Source organism: Prunus avium, chromosome 2 (assembly GCF_965620075.1).
Source record: "Prunus avium chromosome 2, drPruAviu1.hap1.1, whole genome shotgun sequence".
In the NCBI taxonomy this organism is placed as follows: domain Eukaryota; kingdom Viridiplantae; phylum Streptophyta; class Magnoliopsida; order Rosales; family Rosaceae; genus Prunus; species Prunus avium.
The window spans coordinates 36,142,788-36,154,715 of NC_142285.1; the positions used below are offsets into that span (position 1 = coordinate 36,142,788).

The window sequence follows — 11,928 nt, forward strand, 5'->3', positions numbered from 1 at the left end:
GTTCCAAAGGTTCTATGGACAATTATTATTGACTACAAAATGCTTATAACTCAAGTTGAGTAATTAAAAGGAATTAGTACTGTATTCGGGATTAAGTGTTTGAATCCTCCTTATTTGTTATCGCTTATGTATAAATGAAGTGGGTTTATATATAGCAAACGGTAGCATTCTTATCGTCAAGTTAACGTATGGCTTTTGTCCGGTATAGAACCTTATTCAAGCCTTGCCTTTGAGGTCTAGTTGTTTCTGTATCGGTTATTATGGTCTTCCTCACTGTATCTATTGTTGTGGCATCAAACAGAGAATCCAATGAAGAGACTCGTGCGGGTTCACATTACAGAATCTCAAGAAAATTTCTCATCATTTTTTTCATATTTACTTTCTTACTTAATCCTTTGTGATAAGATTGGAACTCCATTTGGACACTAATAGGGAAGGGTTTATTCTCTTCCAAATTGTTATTATTAATATCTTTGTTGCAAGTAAAGTAAGAGCCCATTTGGGAGTGTTTCTAAAGGACTAAAAGTGGTATATATATCTCTTACTCTTAGTTTATAACTTTATAGTCTTTTAAATTTTTTTGTGTCCTTATTATAATGACTTGCAGTCACTCAGTGAAGTGTAATTTGGAGACATTAAAATTTAATGCTATATTTTTCATTGGTTGTAGATGGGAGATTGCAACCTTTGTGATTATCAGTCTGTTAACAAAGACGATCTCAATAAACATGTGGAATTAAGGCACACCGACTGTGATATCTACCGATGCTACCTTTGTCGTAGGGAAATCGAAAAAAAGAACGGATTTGTGCGGCATGGTGAGAAAGTACACCGAAAAGAGTATGACGGGCAGTTTATGTGCCCATTGTGCTGGAAAGTGTATTTCACACAAGCTGACAAAGATGAGCATTCATGCCATGGCAACCATGGACGCCGAAGTGGCTGATATGTTTTCTTAAATTTCAGTTTTAAGTATGTTTAGGTATGGTGTGGTTGTGGTGGTGTTGTTTTGTTGTGAGGGTTATTTGTAATAATGGCGTTAGATATTGGTGGTGTTTTATATTTTATAATCTTTATATGAAATTCTAATTTTCTCTTGTTGGTTAGATCATGAGCACCCTATCGGCCAAGTTTGGCTATTGATTTGGTTCCTTAGATTTTCTTTTACAGTAGACAAAAAATTACACAAACAACATTAGAGTTCTTGCAAACAAAGATGGCTCCCTATGGGTTTTTCTTCAATATTGATTTTAATTCTTTTAATTATTATTTTTTGTTTCTCTCTTCCCATAATAACCTTTAAGACGATTACCTTTTTTTATTTATCACAATACTGCTAGGAGTTGATCTCGTCGTAAATTTACAATAAATTTGCATTTATTTCTTCGATTTCGTGCTTCAGTTTATGAATTTGCATTTAATTATAGATATTCCATCATTGGAATTATTATTTTTTTTCTTTTTCTGGCATAGCCCATATTCTTAATGTTTAATTGGGTCAATTGATTTTCTTGGTGAATGTAGCTTAGAATTGGAAAATGAGATGGGCTGTCCTTGATTTTCAAGTACTTTGCCTGAGCCATTCGATCCATCAATTCTTTTTTCCTAAGGCTGTGTATCACGAGCAAGTTTGGCTATTGATTTTGATTTTGACTTTTTTTTGGGTCAAAAGTAGGAAGACCCTATTGGCCAAGTTTGGCTATTGATTTAGTTCCTCAGATTTTCTTTTACGGCACAGAAAAAATTACACAAACATTAAAGTAAGTTGCAATCAAACATACCAACAATTACATTTGAGCAAGTGCACATGCTTAATAATAGAGGGGAAAAAAAAATTACATTAGTCACTAAATAATAGAACCGCAACACATCTGAGTATCAACAAATTTTCTAGAAATTCTTCTCGTCTCTTGTAAATTGTAATGCATGAGAGAACTTCTCTGAATATCATTGGGATTATTAAAGACTAAACCTAATGCAAAGAGTAAGAAGAAATATAACAAGTAATCTTCTTATTTTCTTACAAAAGAAAAGTTGGTACATCTACCCAATATGGAGGTTGCATGGTCTTCTCCATAAGAGCCTTAGCATCTGGGGTGTAAGGTTGTGAAAAGCTTTGACGTCCAACGTCATAAACACCAAAATCACGACGCAAAGGCTTTTTGTCATAACCGCCTTCTATACGTTCATAATCATGGTTGAAGTATATGCAATTCGATCGACATCCTGAAAAATTCGAAGCCACTACAGATATTGAAAAATTATCACCCAAAAAGAGAGCAACATCTCCTAAGGTGTTTTTCTCAACCCACTCATACTTGTCAAAATTCAATTTGAATATTCCAACTTTCTTCGTCACACGACATCCATCTTTAAATGTAATATACCTTAGAACCATCAATAATTCTTTATCATTTAAAACCACGAGATATGTCTTCTGCACCTCATCAGATTCGATGCCCTGCGCAACTAATTGTTTATTGGAGATACACTGACTAGTAATATCAAAAGAAAAAAGTGTACCCCCTTCTTTAACAACATAAAACTTATCTTCAATATGAACAACATCTTGAATAAAGGATAGGCTTTCATCAACGTAAGTCCATGTTGTGTCTTTATTGAGTCTGATGAAAGCCAATTTACCACTTCCCTCATACATAACAACAACAATGCAATCGTTGGGATTTAATATTGGATCTGCTGATATTGTAGCCTTGATGACAAAGGCAGCAATCACTTGTTCATGCAAAAAATTACCATAATTACGGTCTAGCGGAGGAAGATTGATGATGGAATCTTCTCTCTTTTTCTTCCCTTTAACCCTATAAAATGGATTTATTAGGGTTACTACCAAATTCATGTTCATAGCTATTAACCATCCTTTTGCAAAACCACAAAATCGCTTCTTTGGCAATTTGAATTGCACATCAAGGACATTGTCAGTCATGGGATTGTATAAATTCCATGTACCTTTTTTTGCAGTATGAATCAAGAGCATTGGAGGATGATGACAATCTGAGAAGATGGAAGAAAAAAAATAAATTAGAGAGACCATAGTTATGTAAAAACATATATAAATTACAGATACAATATTAATAAAACAGTTTTTACGCACGAAACAAACCCAAAAAAAGTATTGAATGTCGTACTTTCAAAAGCCAAAAAAAAGAAGAAAAAAAAGACTCGTTATCTCTATTCATGTCATGCAAAATTAAATATACGTTTAAGTAAATAATAGTATGAGATCTGGAGATAACATGGCATGTCATGTCATGCATCTAAGTGAACTATGCAAAATAAAGATCAGGTTTGAACAGTTGGCCTAAAAAAGATGTACATAATACCAATTTGATGTATGCATAGTTAAGATATCATAATACCAAATACTGACATTAACAGAACAGTAATTTGATTTTAAGAAAACATACCTGAAGCCATACGTTCAAACACTTAAGAAGAAGATTTTGTTGTTTTGGTGAGAACCCAGAAGAAGAAGATTGAAGATCGTATGTAGGTGTTTTCTTCACACTCACTCAGAATTTGGCTTATAGCATACTCTCACAGACAAATAATATGACTCCCTAAAAGTCTTATTTATAATGCATATGGCCTAGGGTTACATGGGTAGAAAATATGATCAAAATAAAAAAAATCCTAAACCAAGTAGGAATTGAAATAGGAATCTAAAACCACGATAATGCATAAGACCTGGGGTTACACAGGTAGAAAATATGATTAAAATAAAAAAAATCCTAAATCAAGTAGAAATTGAAATAGGAATCTAAAACCACGAAGGAAACTAAACAGGAAACAAAATCTTTTTCCGTTGAATTGTAATTTCACAACTTTAAGCATACTCGTAAGATGAATATTCGTTAAAAAATTGTAACATGTCCCAAGCATAGTTAAACCAATTCTTTCATTGATCTAAAGGCGTTGAACTCTTCTTCAATTTTGTTTTCTTTTTAAAACAAATTTGGTAACGAAAAATTGTAGTGTTAGAAGTTTTCCTTCTTTTTTCTGGATATTCATGATGTTTCTTGGTTTCCAAGTACGACCCAAAAAAAAAAGGTACTTTGCCTGAGGCATTTGACCCATCAAGGTGGCCGGGCTTGGCCTATAGTTTCTGTATATGGACCACATGATTTAGTTCCTTAGATTTTTTTTTTTTTTTTGGTGAAATAAGGGAAACCCCCAGAAAACAACTAAGCCCCGCACATGAGTCGAGGCCTAGCAAGACCAAGTAAGTCATCCAGCAACAGATAGCTAACCCAGACAGGAGCCTCATCAAAGAAGCAAATTCCCAAATCCAGATTATAACTCCAGTTTGCCAAACAATCGGCAACACAATTCTTTTCCCTGTAAATGTGGACAAGGTGACAAGTTCCAATTTGTCGCATGAGATCACAACAACTATGCACCTAGGGGCGGAGCCACACTGGGACCAGTGTGGTCACAGGCCCCCACTCAATTTTTTAATATTTTAAATTTAATATACTGTTATGTATTTGTATATGTATATTATTTCAAATACTTTATGTTTTGATATGTACCCACATGTGTTGTGGAGGATCTATTAATGCACAAGGAGGTACTTCAAATTTCTCATGTACTCAGCTGGTAGTGGTGCACTCCAAGTGTACAAATTACCTTATTTTCATTTTCAACATTTAAGTAAATGTCTTTCTCCTTTTACTTTCATTTATTTTTATATTACTCCATTTACTTAAGTTTACAATGTAAATAAGGAAGTACCCCCTATTTGGATTCAAATAAAAATACTAAAAAATCACATTCCCACCAAATCAAAATATGAAAAATCGGTTTTAGTGCAAAATACGATTTAGGCTAAAAATGATGGCTCATTAAGTTAATATATACTTCATACTAAAATCCCATAAAATCAAGTTTTCTTATTTGATGTGTAAGGAATAAAAGCCGCCAAAAATTATCTTGAGAAAATGATTATTCCGAAAAACTATTTTTCATACTTAGTCAATATTTTTACATAAAACATTTTTTCATATATGATATGAATGCATGAAGGGACCTAAGGTTTTTTTCAGTTTGTGAAATTTTGATTTTTTTCTTTCTATTGGTTTAATGGGGGAAAAAGCTTTAAAGATATTTGCTAAATCGCTACTATTTGTCTATCTCTTGCAATTTTTCTTGCTCAGAATGTATTTTTCTATCCCTTTGTTGAGGACAATTATGATTGCAACCAATAAGCAATATAATTCTTGACATATGTGATATATATATACATACTATTTTTCGTATGTATTGTGAGTTCGAATTTTTGATTCTTTATAATTTGTAAGAGGCCCCCACACACATGAAATCCTGGCTTCGCCACTGATGCACCAAAGCAGCAAGAGGATGGCATTGCAATGAATTGATTTGTTGAACAAGTGAGACAGCAACAGCAGCATCCATTTCAATAGCAAGGTTAGTGACACCTTTTTCAACAGCAAGTTTTAGCCCAAAATATAGGCCCCAAACCTCAGCCTCCAAGATATGACCTTGGCCCAAATTCACAGCAAACCCGGCAATCCAGTCACCTGAGGAGTCACGGATAACACCTCCTGCTCCAATAATATTAGTGGCAGCCCTTCTAGAACCATCCACATTCAGCTTAAGTTGACCAATTGTAGGAGGTTCCCAAGCCAAAAAGACAAGTACTCTATCAGGTTTCTTGCCAGAGCCAATAGCGGCTTTAACCCACTCAACAACCGCAGTAAAGATGGTTTTCCTAGGATTAAAAGGAAAATCCACTGCAATGTTAAAAATCTGCTTGTTACGCTAATTCCAGATATACCAACAAGTAATGGCAAAAACAATATTCCAACCAATACCATCAGGTCCATTAACCTTAGAGAGCAAGTTGCCTAGGAACCAAGGTTTTAGCTCAGATAGGAAGAAGTGAGGAGAGGAATGTAAATTAACAACAGAATTCCATACCATCCTAGCCCTAGGGCAGTCCCTTCTTTTACAGAAGACAAAAAATTACACAAACAACATTAGAGTTCTTGCAAACAAAGATGGCTCCCTATGGGTTTTTCTTCAATATTGATTTTAATTATTTTAATTATTTTTTTTTGTTTCTGTCTTCCCATAATAACCTTTAAGACGATTACCTTTTTTTCTTTATCACAATACTGCTAGGAGTTGATCTCGTTGTAAATTTACAATAAATTTGCATTTATTTCTTCGATTTCGTGCTTCAGTTTATGAATTTGCATTTAATTATAGATATTCCATCATTGGAATTATTATTTTTTTCTTTTTCTGGCATAGCCCATATTCTTAATGTTTAATTGGGTCAATTGATTTTCTTGGTGAATGTAGCTTAGAATTGGAAAATGAGATGGGCTGTCCTTGATTTTCAAGTACTTTGCCTGAGCCATTCGATCCATCAATTCTTTTTTCCTAAGGCTGTGTATCACGAGCAAGTTTGGCTATTGATTTTGATTTTGACTTTTTTTTGGGTCAAAAGTAGGAAGACCCTATTGGCCAAGTTTGGCTATTGATTTAGTTCCTCAGATTTTCTCTTACGGCACAGAAAAAATTACACAAACATTAAAGTAAGTTGCAATCAAACATACCAACAATTACATTTGAGCAAGTGCACATGCTTAATAATAGAGGGGAAAAAAAAATTACATTAGTCACTAAATAATAGAACCGCAACACATCTGAGTATCAACAAATTTTCTAGAAATTCTTCTCGTCTCTTGTAAATTGTAATGCATGAGAGAACTTCTCTGAATATCATTGGGATTATTAAAGACTAAACCTAATGCAAAGAGTAAGAAGAAATATAACAAGTAATCTTCTTATTTTCTTACAAAAGAAAAGTTGGTACATCTACCCAATATGGAGGTTGCATGGTCTTCTCCATAAGAGCCTTAGCATCTGGGGTGTAAGGTTGTGAAAAGCTTTGACGTTCAACATCATAAACACCAAAATCACGACGCAAAGGCTTTTTGTCATAACCGCCTTCTATACGTTCATAATCATGGTTGAAGTATATGCAATTCGATCGACATCCTGAAAAATTCGAAGCCACTACAGATATTGAAAAATTATCACCCAAAAAGAGAGCAACATCTCCTAAGGTGTTTTTCTCAACCCACTCATACTTGTCAAAATTCAATTTGAATATTCCAACTTTCTTCGTCACACGACATCCATCTTTAAATGTAATATACCTTAGAACCATCAATAATTCTTTATCATTTAAAACCACGAGATATGTCTTCTGCACCTCATCAGATTCGATGCCCTGCGCAACTAATTGTTTATTGGAGATACACTGACTAGTAATATCAAAAGAAAAAAGTGTACCCCCTTCTTTAACAACATAAAACTTATCTTCAATATGAACAACATCTTGAATAAAGGATAGGCTTTCATCAACGTAAGTCCATGTTGTGTCTTTATTGAGTCTGATGAAAGCCAATTTACCACTTCCCTCATACATAACAACAACAATGCAATCGTTGGGATTTAATATTGGATCTGCTGATATTGTAGCCTTGATGACAAAGGCGGCAATCACTTGTTCATGCAAAAAATTACCATAATTACGGTCTAGCGGAGGAAGATTGATGATGGAATCTTCTCTCTTTTTCTTCCCTTTAACCCTATAAAATGGATTTATGAGGGTTACTACCAAATTCATGTTCATAGCTATTAACCATCCTTTTGCGAAACCACAAAATCGCTTCTTTGGCAATTTGAATTGCACATCAAGGACATTGTCAGTCATGGGATTGTATAAATTCCATGTACCTATTTTTGCAGTATGAATCAAGAGCATTGGAGGATGATGACAATCTGAGAAGATGGAAGAAAATAAATAAATTAGAGAGACCATAGTTACGTAAAAACATATATAAATTACAGATACAATATTAATAAAACAGTTTTTATGCACGAAACAAACCCAAAAAAAGTAAAAAAGAAAGAAAAAAAAAAGACCCGTTATCTCTATTCATGTCATGAAGAATTAAATATACGTTTAAGTAAATAATAGTATGAGATATGGAGATAACATGGCATGTCATGTCATGCATCTAAGTGAACTATGCAAAATAAAGATCAAGTTTGAACAGTTGGCCTAAAAAAGATGTACATAATTTGATGTATGCATAATTAAGATATTGTTTGTACCATATCTGACCCTCCACTCGTACAACGACACGTGGATCACTTCAGCTCACCCAAGTACCCAAGGCCTCGAACAATCGGCATCGGCTACCGATGACATTGTCTCAAAGCTGCAAACAACCGATACAGGCCCAGCTCGTCTACAATCGGCACCCCATACCGATTGTACATAATCAGCCTTGAAGCACCCGCCCAAAATATCTAAGGACTCGTGTCAACCTCACAGGGCCCTCCCACGAGTCCCACATCGGAAATGAACACCACAAGCATCCCAAATGCCCTCTATAAATACACCCCTTCACCATCAACAAAGGGGTAAGACTTTTCAGCTTGACTTTTATACTTTTATATGGTCAACAGCAAGAGCTCTTAAAACGACAAACTTACTTCGGCATCGGAGGGTCTTAGGCTGGTTCCACACCGGTACCATAGACCTTACGAGTCTCGACTTCTTTCTATTCAGGATCAGCATCCAAGGACAGGAAGAATCGGCATCAAATACTCAATCGGTCTCTCGATTGTCCATCTCATTTGTAAGTTGCACTCATCTCTATCTGTTCAGATTTAAAGCCAACAGATTGGCGCCGTCTGTGGGAAACGACACAAAATGCTATGTCGTTCTCCTTCACGAGTGCTCTCGGCACCCTTTTGAGCCATGACCTCGGCACCTCCTACAATCGGCCTACGGCCTTCGGCACCCTTGCATCATTCGGCGCGTGCGATGTTCTTCACATCCCCCCAATGATTCGGCATCTGCCTTTGGCCTTCGGCACCCATCATCATTCGGCGCGTGCGATGTCTTCACATCCCCCCAATGATTCGGCATCTGCCTTTGGCCTTCGACACCCATCATCATTCGGCGCGTGCGATGTTCTTCACATCCCCCCAATGATTCGGCATCTGCCATCGGCCTTCGGCACCCATCATCATTCGGCGCGTGCGATGTTTTCACATCCCCCCAATGATTCGGCATCTGCCTTTGGCCTTCGGCACCCATCATCATTCGGCGCGTGCAATGTTTTCACATCCCCCCAATGATTCGGCATCTGCCATCGGCCTTCGGCACCCATCATCATTCGGCGCGTGCGATGTTTTCACATCCCCCCAATGATTCGGCATCTGCCTTTGGCCTTCGGCACCCATCATCATTCGGCGCGTGCAATGTTTTCACATCCTCCCAATGATTCGGCATCTGCCTTTGGCCTTCGGCACCCATCATCATTCGGCGCGTGCGATGTTTTCACATCCCCCCAATGATTCGGCATATGCCTTTGGCCTTCGGCACCCATCATCATTCGGCGCGTGCGATGTCTTCACATCCCCCCAATGATTCGGCATCTGCCTTTGGCCTTTGGCACCCATCATCATTCGGCGCGTGCGATGTCTTCACATCCCCCCAATGATTCGGCATCTACCTTTGGCCTTCGGCACCCATCATCATTTGGCGCGTGCGATGTCTTCACATCCCCCCAATGATTCGGCATCTGCCTTTGGCCTTCGACACCCATCATCATTCGGCGCGTGCGATGTTCTTCACATCCCCCCAACGATTCGGCATCTGCCTTTGGCCTTCGGCACCCATCATCATTCGGCGCGTGCGATGTCTTCACATCCCCCCAATGATTCGGCATCTGCCTTTGGCCTTCGGCACCCATCATCATTCGGCGCGTGCGATGTCTTCACATCCCCCCAATGATTCGGCATCTGCCTTTGGCCTTCGGCACCCATCATCATTCGGCGCGTGCGATGTCTTCACATCCCCCCAAATGATTCGGCATCATGCTTCGGCCATCAGCATCAGCTTCAGCCATGCCGAACGGCACCTTCTAGGAGACACTTCTCCAGCGCCTTTTCTCACGGCCATCAGCTTCGGCCATCAGCTTCAGCCTTCGGCCATTAGCTTCAGCCATGCCGAACGGCACCTTCTAGGAGACACTTCTCCAGCGCCTTTTCTCAAAGCCATCAGCTTCGGCCATCAGCCTTCGGCCATCAGCTTCAGCCTTCGGCATCAGCTTCAGCCTTCGGCCATCAGCTTCAGCCTTCGGCCATTAGCTTCAGCCATGCCGAACGGCACCTTCTAGGAGATACTTCTCCAGCGCCTTTTCTCAAAGCCATCAGCTTCGGCCATCAGCCTTCGGCCATCAGCTTCAGCCTTCGGCATCAGCTTCAGCCTTCGGCCATCAGCTTCAGCCTTCGGCCATTAGCTTCAGCCATGCCGAACGGCACCTTCTAGGAGATACTTCTCCAGCGCCTTTTCTCAAAGCCATCAGCTTCGGCCATCAGCCTTCGGCCATCAGCTTCAGCCTTCGGCCATCAGCCTTCGGCCATCAGCTTCAGCCTTCGGCCATCAGCCTTAAGCCATCAACCTTCGGCCATCAGCTTCGGCCATCAGCTTCGGCCATCAGCTTCGGCCATCAGCCTTCGGCCATTAGCTTCAGCCATGCCGAACGGCACCTTCTAGGAGACACTTCTCCAACGCCTTTTCTCAAAGCCATCAGCTTCGGCCATCAGCCTTCGGCCATCAGCTTCAGCCTTCGCCATCAGCCTTCGGCCATCAGCTTCAGCCTTCGGCCATCAGCCTTAAGCCATCAACCTTCGGCCATCAGCTTCGGCCATCAGCTTCGGCCATCAGCCTTCGGCCATTAGCTTCAGCCATGCCGAACGGCACTTTCTAGGAGACACTTCTCCAACGCCTTTTCTCAAAGCCATCAGCTTCGGCCATCAGCCTTCGGCCATCAGCTTCAGCCTTCGGCATCAGCTTCGGCCATCAGCTTCAGCCTTCGGCCATCAGCCTTAAGCCATCAACCTTCGGCCATCAGCTTCGGCCATCAGCTTCGGCCATCAGCCTTCGGCCATTAGCTTCAGCCATGCCGAACGGCACCTTCTAGGAGACACTTCTCCAACGCCTTTTCTCAAAGCCATCAGCTTCGGCCATCAGCCTTCGGCCATCAGCTTCAGCCTTCGGCATCAGCTTCGGCCATCAGCTTCAGCCTTCGGCCATCAGCCTTAAGCCATCAGCTTCGGCCATCAAGCTTCGGCCATCAGCTTCGGCCATCAGCTTCGGCCATCAGCTTCGGCCATGCCGAACGGCACCTTCTAGGAGACACTTCTCCAGCGCCTTTTCTCAAAGCCATCAGCTTCGGCCATCAGCTTCGGCCATCAGCTTTAGCCTTCGGCCATCAGCTTCAGCCTTCGGCCATCAGCTTCAGCCTTCGGCCATCAGCTTCAGCCTTCAGCCATCAGCTTCGGCCATCAGCCTTCGGCCATCAGCTTCGGACATCTGCTTCAGCCTTCGGCCATCAGCCTTCGGCCATCAGCTTCAGCCATCAGCTTCAGCCTTCGGCCATCGGCACATCATGCCGTCTCTTATCCAAGCTCACTCCCTTGGGCACTTGGGGGACTACATACCACCATCGGCAACTATGGGACCATTGTGTCCGGGTCAGAATGCCGAATACACATTCAAGTCCCCAACCGAGAAGCTTCTCAATCGGCAACTTGGGGGACTACTGTTTGTACCATATCTGACCCTCCACTCGTACAACGACACGTGGATCACTTCAGCTCACCCAAGTACCCAAGGCCTCGAACAATCGGCATCGGCTACCGATGACATTGTCTCAAAGCTGCAAACAACCGATACAGGCCCAGCTCGTCTACAATCGGCACCCCATACCGATTGTACATAATCAGCCTTGAAGCACCCGCCCAAAATATCTAAGGACTCGTGTCAACCTCACAGGGCCCTCCCACGAG

The 11,928-nt window shown here is 40.5% G+C and overlaps 2 protein-coding genes across 2 annotated transcripts; both read right to left on the minus strand.

Annotated features, from left to right (window-relative positions):
• Nucleotides 1-2,020: 2,020 nt before the first annotated feature.
• LOC110757602 (putative F-box protein At5g60060) lies at nucleotides 2,021-3,438 on the minus strand. The gene is made up of 2 exons (XM_021959261.2): nucleotides 3,429-3,438; nucleotides 2,021-3,015 (listed from the first exon to the last, which is right to left on the minus strand). Exons 1-2 carry the CDS (start codon nucleotides 3,436-3,438, stop codon nucleotides 2,021-2,023), a joined length of 1,005 nt encoding a protein of 334 aa, XP_021814953.2.
• A 3,406-nt stretch (nucleotides 3,439-6,844) lies between these two features.
• Nucleotides 6,845-7,879, minus strand: LOC110757601 (putative F-box protein At5g60060). Its single transcript, XM_021959260.2, has one exon. It carries the CDS (start codon nucleotides 7,877-7,879, stop codon nucleotides 6,845-6,847), a length of 1,035 nt encoding a protein of 344 aa, XP_021814952.2.
• Between the last annotated feature and the right edge of the window lie 4,049 nt (nucleotides 7,880-11,928).

What these genes read in the sequence shown, in the direction of transcription:
- LOC110757601 (XM_021959260.2), bottom strand. Translation starts at nt 7,879, where the DNA reads ATGGTCTCTCTAATTTATTTATTTTCTTCCATCTTCTCAGATTGTCAT.